Source organism: Netta rufina, assembly GCF_964035555.1.
Source record: "Netta rufina genome assembly, chromosome: 17".
In the NCBI taxonomy this organism is placed as follows: domain Eukaryota; kingdom Metazoa; phylum Chordata; class Aves; order Anseriformes; family Anatidae; genus Netta; species Netta rufina.
Genome location: NC_140141.1, coordinates 4,244,278 through 4,261,918, shown reverse-complemented (window position 1 = coordinate 4,261,918; position 17,641 = coordinate 4,244,278). Strand labels below are relative to the sequence as shown.

The following is a 17,641-nucleotide window of genomic DNA, read 5'->3' as shown; positions in this document are numbered from 1 at the left end:
AATTACCTGTTCTGACACTTGTGATAGCTCGAGCAGGCAGTTCACCTAAAGTGCACACAGAAACGAGGAGGGGGTGAATTACCTGCTCTGAGAGATGGGAGGAGGAAAGGAGAAAAGACAGCGTTTCCCCTTCTTCCCCTCACTCAAGTTGGTTTTAACAAAGATCAGCAAAGTCTAGCAAATTGGAAATAATAACCAAAAACAGAAACAGGAGGTTTCGTTAAAAGCTTCCCTCTAGGGAAACAGCCCCTCCAAGCAGTCTCACTTTAACACAGTTATTTTCAATCTCGGAGACTTGTGGACCCTCCAAAGAATTTTCCAGGGATGGAGCAGATCCTTGGATGACAAGTTCAAACAAGCTAACAACGACCTGCTTTTCTTAGATAACTTTCAGGCATCCCAAGCTGTCCAAGAACCCCAGGAATCTGCAGACCACTGATTTAAACCACTGAGTAGAAAGAATAAACAAAGGCTGAATACAGCATTACATCAGAAGTAATTAAAACTGAATGGCAATTTACACTGGCATTTTTCACTTCTACGTACTTCTTTCTCCTTTACAAGTTATAACATTAAATTTCCTGGAAATCATGGGGAAGAAGTTTTTTTTCTCCCCTCAGAATTTTTATTGCATGTATAAAGTTAGTAACTGGTGAATGCTTTGGATCTCACTTGCAGAATCCTTTCCAACAATTAGGTTTATGCACAGCCATGCCCCACGCTCTCCAGAGCTGTCTGCATGCACGTTTCTGCACATCTAACAGACCGCTATTGCGCTCTCGGTTGGTGAGGAACACTGTGGGCTCTTTGGGAGACTCCATAGCAAACTGCCACATGGAGAAACCTTCAGAGCCCCAACTAGCAGCAGCCAGGAGAGCCAGAGCAGAACAGTTTGCATGCAACTGTGATAGATGTTCCTAAGGAGAATATCTTTTGGGGTTGATATAAAACTAGTTCAATCCATATGTCTCAATATCCACATCAAATAATGAGGAAAGTAATCAATAGTGGCTGCAAATATAAGAAATCTCAGTGGAAGTTTAACTTGGCATCTACCCAAACTTCAAGCAACCTCCTTTGGTGCTGAATGAGTGCTTGTCTGGCAGGAGCAGCAACCGGAGCAAGCCTTCAGCTGCAATGCCTTATGCAGAGGCTCTCACCTACAGGATAGGGACACTTTTCCAGAGCATTATCATAAAGTCCTTGCTCTCAAAATAGTTCATTTGCTATTCTGGTCATTTTTTCCCTCCTCTAAAAGCACGTCGAACAGCAAGATATGGTCATCAGAGTACCCAGCTAAACGCACGTGCTAGTGCCGCACTGACCAGCACTAACAGGTAGCTTTGGTTCACCCGTGACCAAAACCCCAGCCCGAGCCATCTCTCACTGCTTTAACCGTGGCACCACCAAAGGCTCGGCTCTGGCCACCCCAAACCGTTTGGAGGAAAGCACCATGGGCAGGAGATACGCAGCCAAAGAGGCAATTACAGGACAGGGCCAGGTGGGGACACGATGCTAACTGCCTGCAGGACGAGCCACCATATCTCACATTTCCAAACGCCCTCACATCTCCAAAATTCAGCGCCGAGAGGCTGGGGATGAGGGGGCCGGGGGGAGGGCAGGGCCCTCAGTGCCGGGCTGGAGCTCTGGCTTTCGTGACTCCCGAGGCTCTTTCAGCGCTGTCGGGAATGCCCCGAGTTTCTAAGGGAGACTGTTCCTAGTTAGGGGCAAAATGAGTGTGGTCTGTGCATTTAATGACGCATAAGTGGAACTACAGTGCTAGATGGCATTTGTGCATAAAGATAAATGGCTTATAATATTTTGCAGATGATGTGCTCTTTTACAGCTAAAGATTTTTGGTTCCTTTTAAGCCCAAGGTTAAAAACAAAACCAGACAGCACAGACAAGACATTTCAGTTATGTCACAGAATGAATTATTTCTACCCTGGGATAGCTCTCATGTTAATTACACTGGCTGTAAAAAAATACACCTTTCTGGCAGCAAAGACAAAATCCCACTGCTGAAAAACTCAACTATCCCCGCAACGTCCTTGAGAGTTTGAGTTGCACTGCAATTTTATTTAAAAGATCTCTTCCTTTATTCGTTATCAACACCACGATTGCAATTTAGAAAAGAAAATCACGACAAAAATCTCACCAATAACCTTCAGGAAGTTTCCCAAGATTGTCTATTAAATTGATGGGAAGAGTTATTTCCCTTGTATAAACAAAAGCGTGGCCTTCCACTGCTCACATGATGCAGAACAAATCAAGATGCTCTCCGTTCAGTTTCTTAAAGCCACTGGGTTATTTATTGAACTGGAAAGATGGTTAGAAGGGCTTTAAAATCCAGTAACATCAAGGTAACAGGACACCTTGAGCCAATTCCACACTCTCAGTGGGTCGGAGAGACTTTAACTTGGATCTTTTACATCCTTGATATATGAACTAACCATAGAGGGATTAGATAAAAAGCAGGTGATGGCAGCGTGACCACAAAATCAGCTCTCTGCTTTTTGGTATTCAATTCCTTCTTCTTTGGCTACAAGACCTAAATTAGCATATTCCAGAAATGTCAGGAGTTCATTTCAGCTTTTCTGATATGTGCCACTTGTGTTGGCTGACACCAAGAATACATTGAGCAACTCTACAATCTCAGCTGTTGAAATAGCTGTTTTGGGCAAATAGCTATTCATTTGGACAAAGGACAGCCCCCAAAAGAGCCTCCTAGCACTGTTATTATTATCATCCCCATGTCAGTGTGAAAAACGAGGCAGAGAAAGACTTAGACGTGTCCAGTGTTACCCAAGGAGTCTTCAGCAGAGGAGGGAACTGAAACATATTTCCTGACTCCCATTTTGCAACTAATTTTTCCTTGCTCAATCACAGGCCCGGACTCATCATACACCATGTGCCTGATTTGTCTGGCTAGCATTATAATTAATAATATGGAAAGAACATAAAATAAGATGGGAAATTACATTTTATAATATTTGTTCAGGATGAAAACTCACCTTAGCTGTATCTGTCTTCCACTATTTCTCAATTACCCCAGTTGGGTGATCAGACTGGACTCAGACACGAGGAAGCACGTATGTTTACTGGTCCACTTGGCCACTTACAGAACATTTAACAACAGAATAACAGGTCAGCTTTGAGTACTGGAGAAATCCAGTACTGCCTTTCCAGGCACGTCTCTTACAAAACCTGCCTGCCTTGAGATGAGAAGGGTAAGTGGGGAGGAGGGCAAAAAGGGCCAAGGACAGAAGATATCCCAGACCTTAACAAGAAGACTCTTAACGCAATTTATTTCTATAGTCACACCCCTGTCTGTTAATACAATGAGTGCAATTGACTTGGCAAAGGTCACAGAATGCATCTGATGTTCCCTTGGATTAGAAACCAGGCCCTGACAAGATAACCACAATGCATGATGAATGATTTTGGATGTCACGCAAAACTTGAATGCGTTCCTTCCGTAACTCACTTATTTTATTATGTTGGATAAACAAAGGGGCGTTATTCCCCCTGGAAATACTGCAAAAACCGTTCAGTAAGATATCAAACTACACAAGCTCTAAACATCTGTAACTGGCTTGATAAGCTACAGAACCCAAACCAGCTTCCACCCAGAAGGGGAAACTCAGATTTCTGGAGCTGATGGCCACAGAGAACAGAAGAAAAACGGCCGCTGACCAGAAGCACGCAAGCCATCTCTGCACACAGTCACTCAGCCAGGAGCAGTATGAAAAGACTTCACCCTTTCGAATGGGGGTCAGAGCGGATGACCTTTAGGGGTTCCTTCCAACCATTCTGCGATTCATTCAGTGAATGCACACGATGTCTGCAAGTACTGCTCCCATTCAAACCATCGCCCTGTGGACCAAATTCCCAAAGCCTCCTCCAGATTTTCTTCCAAGCTATGCTCTACCACCCAGAGCTTCACGCAAGTTGTTATAACTTTGCTCGTAATTTCTGCTGCAGTGGAATGCGAGCATTCAGCATTTTGTGGGACACAAAGATAAAAGCAGATAGCACGCTGTAGGGACATTAATTTTTTCTTCCAGAAGAAAGTGACTTGAAAGGTTTCATAGTCCTTATGTGTATATTCAAACCAGTTTCCCGAGACTCATGGCTTGATGAGGAGTCTTAAAACTATTCTATATTTCACCAAGCTCTAGATTGCTTATGCCACTCTTCTGACGAGGGATCAGGTTCTAGCACTTTACATCTAGGAAGCAATGGACAGGATCTGCCCCAAAGAGTTTGCAGACAACATTTTGCTATCCCAGGCCTTCTGAAAAACTCCTCCAGGGCACCACCCTCAGTAGCATCCCTTACTGAGTTCTGTTGTGCTGCGCCCTGCCTAGAGCCGAGACCAGGCATCCCACACGTCTCACAGTTTGTAAAGTGGATAAACGTGGACCTGTGGTGCAACTGTGGTCCAATTCTCACTTCTGAGGCTCTTCTGATCATGCTCCTGGCAAGGTACTTCAGCCTTAGGCACACGTAATGGACCTGCGGCTTTGTACCCTGCCGCTGCTTTAATCCCCCTGCCCCAGGAGGGAAAGCGTGGTACAGAAAGTAGGAGGGAAGGGGGAGATAGGAACTGTGATGGCACACAAAGAAAGGCAGATCACAGTGAACTGTTTGAATCAGAAATCACAGAAATTATTTTGTATTCATCTACCAAAGAGGGAATTTTATATCTAGTCTATACAATATGCTAAACACTTATCAAAGAACATTTAGAGAGAGGGAAATCTCTGCATTTCCTAAAAGACTGCTTTCTGTTTATTATGTTTAAAGAAAAACAAACAAACATACGAGGATAGCATGATGGAAAATTAGAAAAGATAGCCTGGGGGATGGGAGATAAGAGGAAAAAGCTCTGAACAACTTAGAAGCAGCGCTTGCTGATTTATTTTTTTTTGTACAGCTCAAGTCAATCCCTTGAAAAGGAGAGTTTTGACTCTTAAGTGGCCAGCACCTCTTGCAACATATTTCCTAATCAGTGAGTATTTATGGTCGATATTTTATATTTCCAATTTCCCCCTAAGGGCTCGTGAGAAAGCAGCACACCTGCCAACCTTTTCAGCTGGGCCAATAATTGCCAATTTGCTCTTTGCCTTAGTATATCACTCAATTTAGCCCTGGCTGTGCCCTGCATACATCCTCATTCATCTCTGTGCCCCCATGACAATTAGAGTGTTAGCTTCAGCTAACTAGGGCAACTATTCTACTAGGGTTGGAAGACAATTATTAGTCTATTTTCCCATCTTGTGGCAACAAAATTGAGAATCCATGACAATTACATTCAGCAATTCTGCACTCTGCCGCCTGCTCCCCCTCCTTGCCCCCACCTTCCGAATATTTCAAATTATCACAGCTCTACTACCACATTCAAATTTTCCATGTTCACAGGGAGTGAGGCTTCTATTTAAATGATAATGAGGGACGATCCATTCAATTTAGTGAGGGAGAAAATCCATTAAAAGCAGGCAGTTCTTAAGCTGATGGGTCAAGAAAAAGATAAAAACCTTTTTTTAAAAGCCATTATACAAGGCTCCGTGTGGATTTTTGGACTGTTCAGAACATCAGAAAAGATTAGGACAATTATAGAACATGGGGAAAACCAAAACAAAATGCCCAAGCCTTCCACTTTTACTTGGGTCAACACAGCAAAATAGCAATATGGCTTATCTGGCTCTTAATTCTCTGGTAACTTCCAATTACCTCACTATAAAGGACAGCAGAGGAAAATCCCATTTTGGAAAAAAGCTGTTGACTCTGTGTTGGTTGCAGAGGACCTGCAAGTACGTGTGCAGTAGGGATGTCAGCTTAATAACAGATTTTAAGGGAACTTTACATGAACACTGGGAACATAAACAAGTGGCAAATTCCCATCCCCTGTCCCCCACACCACACAATCCGCTGTGCAAAGCTGGGTTAAAACTTCTCTGCTTTCCCATTAGAAGTTTCATCGTCCAGAGGAAGATAACAGCCTCAACAAATCACACCTCTGCAGCCAGCGATGATTTCACTTGATCATAATAAGCATTTTTCCCAATGATGCATAATAAATGGCACTCAGCATAATGTCTGGAAAGACGGGCTATACAACACAGACAATTACTGTTTTACTATGAAGTCGCAGCACTCTCCCCCCTCAGAAGTTTCTTTGTGTCAAAGCAGCAGCAAAATGCTCTGCATTTTGTTGTGGATAGACTGATAGCTCTGTGTGTGCGTGTGCAAGACACAATCAATCATTTGCTTCAGCTTTCTTTAGAGTGCAATTATTTCACGACAGACCGGGCCACCTCTTGACTTCATGGTCCATTAGAGACTAATGACATGCATTAATGTAAATAAAGAACAACTTACTGGCATCCCATTGAACAAGTCACCTCGAGAAACAAATCACACAGAGGAGCTAAGCTGTTCATAATAGCGCCTTCTAAATGGAGACCAACAATGAAGCCGGAGGGAGGACTCCCCTGCTTCTAAGGTGGAAACGCCGAATGCTGGAGCTGACACTTTCACGCACACATTTCCCACCACACCTGCTGTGTGCCGCCGTACAGCAGCCAAACCTGCTACCTCCTGCCTCATTTACTTCATTGTTCGCCCAAGTTAATGGGAACGGGGATGGGAGGGAAAGGCAGCATGAAAAGCAGTCCTCAAGGCCAAATGCACCAAGAAACAGCAGGAGAGCTGCTCAGGGAAGAGTGAGAAAGAGCTCAGGTGCCTGCGGCCGCAGCACATCCATCTGCAAGGAACGCGGCCACCCCAGCGCAACCGCGTGCTAGAACCTCGATGCGTAACCACCACCTGCGAGGAGAAGCCATCCGTGCCTTCCCTTTACATCCTTACTGCCCCGGGGCTTCTTAAATCTCAGTGCCACATGGAAGAGCTTGCCTCAGTTCAGCTGCCCACCACCTACTTAGACAGAGTGCCAGGAAATACAGCTCCAGAGCAGCGCAGGGACCAGGGATGCTGGACAGAAAATCCTGCACAAATTGATGCTCAGCAGCACATCATCATCATTTCCCCCTTCCCTGCTCCCTCTCCACAAAAAGAAAAAATCTGCTGCCTTATTCCTCTGCACACAAATGGGGAAAACCATCCAACTGCACCCGTGGGACTTGCTAAGACTTTCTGACAGTCACTAAATAGACTACAGAACATTTACTAGTATGCAAGGAAGCGTTGTACGTAATTAAAGCTAAATTGCACTCGTCAAGTAATGAACGAAGAGCATTCTGTGATTCATGAACCTTACTTTTCAAACTGTTTAATTACTAATTTAAAAAATTCTCATTTGCAACGGGTCGTCGGGTCACGAGAGCAACTTCAGCAAAGCTCTGAAGTGTGCCCTGGCCTTGAGGCAGTGCCCAAATGTCCCCATTGACTAAGAAAAGAGGAGTGCCTGTTTCCCCCTGAATTTCACTGGCTGATTAACTGCCTTTGAAGATTTCTGAGTGAATTAGGCACTCAAATGCAATTCCTACAGGCTCAGCCTGTAACTTTGGTGGCAAAGTGAAAGGAGGAGAAAAAAAGGGAAGTGCATTGGCTTAACAAGAAAAGTCTCCGAGACCACTTAACGCTTTGACCTAAGCTAATGGCAGGGTCTGAATATGTTATTCCTCTCCCACGCCCCCACAGCACCGTGCAGCGCTACAAGGCGCCTCTGGTCACATACCTGTCAAGAGCGGCCACGGGGAGGAAAAGGAGAGGATCACATCAATACATATGTGCAAAATCGAGATCATTATTGCCTAATAACACTGCCAAAGACGCCCTGCAGAAGGGTGATTTGCCCCAGGGCCCCCTCCCCACCTGTCCCCCCGGCGGAGCGTGGGCTCGCAGTGCTGGCTGCAGACCACAGGACAGGGTTATTTTTCTCTTCCTCCCACTGCGGGGGCTGTTTACAGCGCCCCATTCGCACTCCAAACATGTAGAGAGAATTTTCCCCCGTCACATTTCCCTGTCAGAGCTGTCAAGCTGAATCCCGCTTTAATCTGCCAAAAGCACTTTTCTGCTGACATTTTTAATAAATACTTTCAGCTTTTAAACACATTTGTGGGAGCCATTTTTTCCCCTTTTTCTCCCTTCTCCTCCTGTAGAATGGGCTCTGAAAGCCTTAATAGCAAATACATTACACTTATCAAAGGCTTTCCCCCCCTCTTCCTTTTGCATCCTGAAGCGGAGGTAGTGTTTTCAATTTTAAAGCTAAATTAACTGTCCAATTGAATTTAGCTGGTGTGAGCCGTTTTCTGTGACAGGTTTTAGTTATGAAGCATATTTTACATTAATAGAACTCAACATGAAAACCACTCGCTCTGGGATTTCTGTGGCTTGCCATTGAAATGGCAAATTTAATATTTCAGACATGCTCGTGCCAGCGTTTGATTATTGTTCTTCATTTAAATCTCTCCTAACGGGAAAGGTCCTAATTAGTAAAAAATCATGTTTTAATGAAGGCGAAATGCTAATTGCTAACACAAAAAGCCTTCATATAAAATTATCCCAGCACTGCCATTGATTTCTTGGTGACTCAAAAGCCCATTTGTGTGTTTACACACTAAGGCACCATTTGCTTTTGTTTTATCATAACATTTCACTCAACATACCATCAAATTTCCTGAGAGAAAGACAGCTCTCCCCCAAAACCTTTCATAACTTGGAGGCAGGAAGCATAAAATTAGATGAACTGACTTTGCACCCAAACTACGTAATTACGTGCAGTAGCTAAAACCAAAAATACTGTAAAAAGCTTTTTAGCACAGCTTCTTTGAGAAAAGAAAACAAAACATCAAGCCATTTTTCCCTGAGGAATAACAATTCCATTTTGTTTTCCCATCTCTGATCTTTCGCTTATCATATTATTTGCACCATGATTATAGTGTTTGCGAGGCAGCTCAACCACTTATGCCATAACACTCAATCATGACATAAAAAAAAGTTATTACACAGTGACCTCTGGATGCCAACATTTGTTCAGCAAGATTTATGAAAAGCCATGTCAGCAGCGGGAATTGCTGCAATGAAGCGATGCTTTCTCCTGAATGGTACTTACATCACTGAGACGGTCCCTTGAGCTGCTCCGCTGAGAGCTTGTGGCCTCCCTGATGCTGTCCTCCTCGCTATTTCTGCCACTTCTGCTTGTAGGGACCTTCATCTAGAGGGAGAAGAAGGAGGGGGAAAAAGGAGATTTTCAAGCACTGCCACCTGTTCCCGAGGTCGCCAACAGCGGTTTATCCAATGCTTTACTCCTAGGCCCACAGCACTGTGTTAAGAGGATGCTTTTGAACTCATGGGGCTTCTCTGAAGTTGGGCACGACCCTGTGTGTCCTCTCATGACTGTGTGAGGAAGGGGCACTTTTAGTGCTCCTGCAGGCAGGCCAGGCCGTGCCCCAGGCCCAGGGCCTGACGCGGCGAGGGGAGCAGGCAGACAAACCCCCTGCACCTTTTGCTACCAGCAAACCTCAACAGAGTTGGAGCACTGCCACTCGCTGCTGGACCATGGCTGGTTTAGGTGGCCTCCAGGCATTTAGGCCGCAAGGGGTTTTCCTTGAGGGGCTCCAGCTAGATGCAGCCATCGCGCTGCAGCGGCCGTGGCTCTGCCCTCAGGTTTAGGGCGTCCCTGGAAAGCCTAACGCTGGCACCTGGTGCTCACTGGTCCCCTTCCACCAGGAGGTTTTTCACCTCTTCTAAGTTGCAGGCTTAGGTCTGGACTCTCGAGGGGGCCCAGACATGCCTCAGGGCCACCCCAAGCCACCATGCTGAGAGGACAGCACCTGCCTAACAGGCACCGGCCTGTTGTGCCCAGACACTGAGGGAAGGGCCTGAAGCACCTTGCTCAGGGGCACTTGAAGCAGAGCATGATTAATTCCTACAGCCAAGGCTGGCTGGCTCTCTAACCACTAAATCATCCCTTCTGAAGTTTTGGTTGCGTTTGTACATAGGATACTAAGTGAGAGGCGACAATGTTTGATATCACACAACTTTCCACTTATATCTGCAAAGCGTGTTACCAGGGGAGGAGAAGGATAGGATAGATATGTCATTCACAGCTTCATTCCTGGGCTCATTTACTAACAAATTATTCTGTTAATTCCCTTGTGAAATATTGGGTGGAAAGAAGTGTTTAATTTATTAATAGGTTCTATTCATATCAGTTTGGTTCCATTTAAATTACACTATTTAAAATGTCGGCTTGTACAAATTGGTACTTTTAATGGCAATAAAATCCCCTTGTTTCTTCACGTCCTATTTCAGTACAGTCTCCAGCTCCAGAGCCAGAAGGGTTTCCTTGCGGGACTCTGGCAAACCCCCCCATGTCCAGGCGGCTGTGCTGAGCTTGGCAGGGCATGGGCACAGCGCTGGCACCGAGACCACACTGATCTCTGCGCTCCCACAAACACCAGGTATTGCTGCCAGCTAAGCGCCTCTATTACTATGAATATTTTAACACAACATTCAGGATACTATGTGCAGAATGAGCTTCGGTACTCATCTAGCGCACAGTACACAGCCGGGTATAGGCCTGTATATTAAAAGACAGAGGCAGTCTCACACTGACGTTCAGGCGACAACACATTTCTGGTTCAGCCCTCACTCCGCATGTCTTTCTGCTACAACGCATCTCACCAATACACCTTCTTCCTGAGGACAGGACTTTCAGACTCAGCCACATCAAGTGTTGGAACTACAGCTTTGCTCGTGGCCATCCTGTCACACAACTGCTGTTCCCAGCACCAGCGGCCCATCTTATTCACCGTAATACCCCTCCAACACGCTGCCCACCTGCAAACTTTTATCAGGAGTGATTTTTCATCTTTTCTCATCAAAACCTTAAAACAACACAACAACAGGAGGTAATTGCTGCTGGGATGTGCTAGAAGCATTTCCAACCAGCGGCAAGTCTGCATTTGCCACTATCAGTATCTTGTAATAAGGCAGCAAATAACCTCGAGTCCATCACATTGCATCCACATTGTTCTGTTTCCTTAATAAAAAGGCCAACAACATCTAGCACAGAAATCTAACTATATTACATCAATACTGTGGCCACTATCAATCACATTTTAAATCCCACATATAATTAAGTACATTTGAAATGACTTCTTTTTCAAAATACCTAAAATGATTGACATTCACTTATTTTATTCTCTTTTAGGTCTTTATTAAGCAATTATGATTTCAGTTATCCCATTATCTTGCCAATTCATGCCAAGTCAATAGGGTAAATGGCAATACCCAATTAATTACAGCCTTTCAAAAACACTGGCACACCAGCTTTCTTCAGTCATCTGTGTCTTCCTACACTTGCTCAAATCCCAACTTTACTGGTTCCCAGTCATAAGCCAGTTCTTCTGAAACTCTTGGATTTAAAGCATCTAACCTGCCAATTTCAGAGCATCCATCAGGCACTCTGTTTTTCCCTGAAATTGAACTATTTAACTGTTACTGAACAGAATTACAATTTCCTTAAATATGGTACAGAAATACCTGCTAAATTCTCGGGCTTTCTGATCCATAACTCTCCTGCTTCCACCTAGCAGCACATTAAAGCATGTCAAAATTATTACACTTTTGACATAAGCAACAAGAGAGAGGTAAATTAAAGGAAAAATAAATTACACCATTCCAAATCCTTCGATTTTCCTGATTGCAAATGCTCACCAGAATTATTCCAAAGGACTAAGTTGTCAGCTGTTTAAAGTTCGCACAGACTTATCCAACCTGCTCCCAGACTCCAATCTTTTGCTGTTTTTCTTAAGTTACAGTATGCTCCCAACACCACCTGTTCCTTTTCTCCAAATTTCATTAAAGGGAAACTACACCTACACACATGGTAACAAATTGAGACAATTTGACCTGACAAGGTCTTGCACGGGCAAGCAAATTAGAAGCATCACTGCTGCCATTAACCTTTCCAAGTAAATATCAATTATTAAACTTGCTGCACTACCTCTGTCCCCAGTTTGCTGCTGTGAATTAAGAGGGTCATCAGCCTTTTTGACAGATCTTGTTCATTTACACCTGCTGCCTGCCAGCAGGGGAGCCTGCACACCCGCTGCCCGAGTGCTGAGCCAAGCTGCCTTAATTCATCAGTAATTACCCTAATGAGCCACATGCAGGACCCAACTAGGAGGACAAGTTGTTCTGCTAAATGGATGCATTGGTTTCATGGCCACTCTCTGCATACCGGGGTATCACAGCAAGCTGCCCAGAAGCTTCTTTCCCAATGTCGCTTCCAGCTTGGCTGCTTGGCTTCCAGTCATTTGCTCTGGGTGGTTTTGCCTGAGTTGCAGAAATTCCTCCCAGCTGTACTCCCTGACTGAGCTTTACTATAAAGCTACTTTGTCCTCCCTCTGAAAAAGGAGGTGGATGCGTGTCCCTGCGCCACGGCAGGCTGCCCGAGCTCTGCGGGCAGAGGTGAGGTGGGCTCCAGCCCCAGCCCTGCTGCAGGACCCTTTGGGGGGTCCTGGACACCTCACCACAGTACAGACCCACGGCACAGTCCCCAGCAAGCAATACCATGAACGCACAGGAAAAACACCTTGCACCTTCCCATACATCACGTTGCCAGAGGCTCACGCAGACATCGGAGCAACACCTGCCACTTTTATTAAGTATTTTAAGGATAGGAGTCAAATAACCTCAACATACAATTGAGGAGAGGGCAGTCCGAAAATAGCTCGTTACAGAAAAAGACTACAACAGCTAACACGCACCACCGAGGGAAGACCCCTCTGCAGCTTGCTGATGTCTCCGACCTGAGGGCACCCAGACAGCACACCGTGCGCCCTGCCTGCGTGGCAGCGAGCATCCCTCCTCAGCTCAGGCCCTGCCAGACAGCCCTTTCCAGGCGGTGTAACTGAGCCCAGACAGACACTAAGGGAGCAGCAGGTAGAGGCATATGTGGGCCAAATTCGAGTATCTTTGATCGCATAGCCTCCAGGTCTGCTCATGATGTTTGAGGAGTCACCTGAGAAGCAAAAAGTCTCCAGATAACGCCAACACCCAAAGCTCCACAAGGGTCTTTAAAGGTGCTCTCCAGTGTCAGCTCCTGAGACCTGGGGGTGGAAGGGAACCTTTTCTTAAATGCAGGGTGACTGCATCACTTCAGGACTGCTAAGCTGGAACAAAATAAAAAGGGATGTGGGGAAGACTGAAGTTATTGGATAATTTCTCTCTTCCAAAGGCCAAACCCTGTCCTTATCCAAATCCTAAGTCAGCAAGACATTCATGTGAGTACGTATTCAGCTAAACCTTTAAATAGGTGCCCGAGTATTTGCTTAGCCAGAGCCTCTTTCAGCACTGAAGTTAACACGATGCACTAAAAGCATTATTTAAACCCAAGGCTGTTTGAAGAGCAGAGCCTTCTGCACGATAAATAACATGCCCTACGAGGCAACACACCGCAGAGAAAAGCTGGCAGCAGGCAATCCCTGCTATCTGCAATAGCTGAGGCTCAGTTTTTACCAGAAGTCACAGATTTGTCTTTTGGAACACAAAATACCCTGTTTTCACCCCAGCGGGAGCCAGCCAGCACTGCAGACCGGGCTGGCTTGGCAGGAGCGAGGGCGCAAGGTACAGGAGGCTCTGAGAGGCCGTAAGCCATTTGCATGCTGCAGGTGCTCGCGGACAGTCCCAAGCCATATTCAGAGCCAAGAATTATGAACCCTGCGCTGTTGGACATCATGTAGCATGATTAAATATCATAACTCATTCCAGCAATAACTCCGCTCTCATTAAAGTCCAGCCCTGCTATCCTGCACTGCTGCTGCCTTCTCGTTCCTCCCACCAAACCTCTCCCCTCCCTATTTCTTCTTGTGGGGTGTGGGCGGAGGATTGTATGAATGGGCAGAACAGGGTCTCGTCTCCCTAAAAAGGGCTTTTTCATTATCACCGTGCCTGCTCTCAGCGCCAGCTTTTTAATCATAGCAGGTCAGTCCATTCCGCATTTCCTTACGCCTTCCCCATGTCAGAGGAAAGCACGTTTTTATTTGGTGCACCTATTTTCGAACCACGAGCACGCTGCCCCCGCTCATTATTAATAAATACACTTCGATTTATCACAAGCTCCGTTTGAGTGCCACGGGGAGCCTGGGGCAAAAGGAGACAAATTCTTTTCTTAAGTTGTTCTGAAAGGTGCTGGGCTCCCCGACCCTCACCCCCATTAACCCAGTGCAGCTAGTTCGCTCCTACTGGGAGCTCCACGGCTTGCGCAGCGGCAGGCTCGGACTGATCTTGTGCCATCTCAATATATTTGTTCATTATCTTGCGCACACACAGAAGCATTTGGAAATGTACTCGGGGCACAGGCCAAATTGAATCATCTGCCTTCATTTTCCACACGATCTGAAGCTACAGCTGCTACAACAGGCTGTGGGATTTTTATTTTCCTTCCTTAACAGTTTTTCCTCTCTCTTAAAGCCACAGCAGGCTGATTTTAAACCTCTCCCCCTGCCTGGGTTTGCGTCTGCTCCTTACAAAATGGGTCTTGCAGACACACACGGGAGGGAGAAGAATTCCCAGCAACCCATTTCTGTGCTGTTCCGAAGGCAACAACAGGAAGCAACGCCCTCGGGGAGAGGCATAATTAAAATATTCATCTTGGAGACGCCTGTTCTGGTGGCTCCGGTGGGGCTATTAATCCATTAATCCTCTCACCTCTGCCAGCAGCAGGGATGGCAGCCTCCACCTCCGCGCTACACCTGGGGAACAAATGTCCCCCTTCCAGGGCAGGAGGGGGCAAAGAGGTCCTGCAGCACCGAGCCCAAGCGTGGCCCTCCAGGAGCATGTTAAGTGCTCGAGAAAAAAGTTTAATTCCTCTAAGAGCTTTGGAAGATCAACTTTCATTTCTGTTGAGAGAAAGGACAGACCAGACACAGCCTTCAGATTTTACTGACTTCACGGCAAATCTGTTTTGGCGCAGGCCACGTGGAGGTAAGGTACAGCTGAGGGGCATCCAAGTCACAGGGTCCAGGTCCAAGCTTTCCGACCAGGGGCGGGGATGAGTCCCCCTTATCGCACTCATCTCTCTGAACTCATGCTGCTGAACGCCAGCTCTCATCTTGTCAGTGCAGAATGACCGGCATCCACGCTGCCAAAGGACCCTTTCGGACTTTCTATAGGGCCAGCCTAAGGAAGAAAACTTTTCTGCAAGTAACGTTTCTCACTAACAAAGATTAGGATTCCCCAAGGATTCACCAAAGGAAATTGTATGGCCTGTCCCCTCCCCAACAAACAAGAAAATGATGCTTAACCAATATTTTGGAAAGACTTTTTTGCCAACATATGCTTGCATTTTGTTATCAGCTCCCAGATAAGCTTGAATTTCTCTTGGTGGACTATCAGCAGTAGCAGCTTTCTGCAGCAGGAGACAGTAAACTGCCTTAATAAATACAAATGGACAATTAAATTAAGATGTATTGGAGACTTGGAAAAAGTACTATTTGTGGACGAAGCAGTCTGTTAAGGGATTGCACTCAAGGCTAGTTCAATGTATTTTAAGCAGGCAACAATAAGTGGCAGTGAAACATACTACCCAGCGCTCTACCCCAATGATTAAAGAGCATGCTGAAATTATAAACGTCTGTTTTCCAGACGGGAAAAAAAAAACAGTCACCAAGTTGCCTCTGGTTTTAATGCTGGAAACAAAACAAACCATTTGGCTTTAAAAATGTACTTCTTTAAACCTGAAAAGACCCATGTATCAAAACAAGGTGGAATCAGCTAAACACATTACTTCTGACTTGTTTCCTTGAAAATCCAGCCTTAATGCATTCTAACAAAATTTATCTATCCCAAGCATACCTCGTAATGAGATCAACTGGGAAAAATATCAGGCTTGTTTGTATATTTTATACTTGCTCTAACTTGGCAGTTTGGAGATTATGTATTCCCCAGGTCCCTCCTTAAATCGTTTCACACGCTGCAATTTGATTTTCTTTGGTTGCCCTTTTCCACAATTTTTTTGATACATTTTATTGAGTTCTGGCTCAGAGGGAAACGTTCCCTTTGAATTAAGGGTGCAATCATTTTTTTCCTCTAAATAAGGACATATGGTGTAGAAAGCAATGTTATGGTCCGAGGATTTTATGATTGAAGTAGGACTCATTTTAAAAAATGACAGTAACATCAGGTTAGATTAGAGTAGTTTTTCTAATTGGGTGGTGCTGCTGCGGATGTTGTGATCAGCTATCTCAGCTATAACTCATTTTAAATGTGACACGTCCATTTTTACTTACTGTGATAAAGAGCAAAACAAAGCAAGTTGCTAGGTTATGCCACAGAAGGAAATTTATCCTTTTTAATAAATTTTGTTTTTACATCCATTCAGAAAGTTATTCGGCTCTTAGCAGCTCAGAGTTTACACGTTTGACTGATATACAAACTACTGCTTTCTAATCCTGGCTTACCTATTTTCTCTGGATGAGCACTGAAACATCTTGCATTGCTGTTTACCAGTCTGTAACCTGCTGGTTAATTCTCGCCACTCTCTCTGGGATGCCAGGAGCGTGACTTCATGTTAGCAAAGGATTTCTGTCTAGAGGTTGTCAGTCAGCTGCTGCAGGAGGGCGAGCAACAACTTACCCTAACAAAAAGTAGCGTTACTGGAAAGTCAAAATACTCTAAAGCTGTTGCTGGTTTCTCAGCTCCTCAAGTAATGTTAGCTACTCATTAATAACCCAACTTTGCATCTTAACACTTGTTTTTACACTTTGACTTCCTAAGCACCTAACCGGAGAGAAACTCCGCTTGGTGTCACCATTGTCACAACATTGTCGAGAGCTGTGACCAAAGAGCGGGGACAGGACAGTGCCCTCGGGGACAGGAGAGGCCTTTTGCACTAGTGCCCTGCACCCAGGGGCCATGAGGAGCAGCAGGGTCAGCGTTTCTGTGGCCTGCCCGAGGCCCTGTGCCAGCTGCAGGCATTCTGCACCATGGCCATGCCGGCAGGTGGCCTGGGCTGCGGAGCAGGGCCGGCACCGCTTCACTCTCGGGAGCGCCAGGCCCGCTGCAATGCACCAGCTAACGCTTATTTTGGAGAAGAGCTGGTGCTTAGACGGGCAAAACCGCTCGATTTTCCAGCTGCCATCCGGCCTGCATAGCAAACCGCACACTGTGTGCCCCCAGCCGTACTTGGCAGATGGTAGGAGACAGCTGGGAAAAGCTGGGTTTGACATACGTCAGTGACAAGCCGTGGCAGCGCAGACCTGCTGAGGTTACAGCTAGCGAGGGCGCAGCGCGGCGCTCCCTGCCCTGCCGCAGCCTGGCCTCCCCGCGGGGCAAGCTCAGCACCCGAGGTGGTGACAGGGCGACGGGCTGGCACGCGTGGGCTGCAGCACAACACCCCCCCGACCCATCACAGACCAGCACCCACCCCACAAGTGGTGATCCAGCAGTGGCAAGCTGTGAGCGACTGCAGGAGAAAAAGTCCAGACACACTGAACACACTCGGCAAAGAAATCAAATCAGCCCAGTGGGGCACCTTTGGGTGGGTTTGTAAGTAAGTGAAGGCACCTGTAGGTACAAAAAGGACGCATCACTTGGTGACTAAGGAGATACAGGCTGTAAAATTGGGAGATGACAATAAAGCTATAGCTGGACAATGAAGATGCAT

At 45.9% G+C, this 17,641-nt stretch overlaps 1 protein-coding gene across 10 annotated transcripts in view; it reads right to left on the bottom strand.

Annotated features, from left to right (window-relative positions):
- Positions 1-17,641, bottom strand: part of FBRSL1 (fibrosin like 1) — a gene marked incomplete at its 5' end in the record, with an annotated part of 515,014 nt that overhangs the window by 282,661 nt on the left and 214,712 nt on the right. For all 10 annotated transcript variants that reach the window (XM_084297481.1, XM_084297487.1, XM_084297482.1 and 7 more), the window contains one exon: positions 9,080-9,181. In XM_084297481.1, the coding sequence (XP_084153607.1) occupies positions 9,080-9,181 (102 nt within the window). The remainder of the gene's footprint in view (positions 1-9,079; positions 9,182-17,641) is intronic.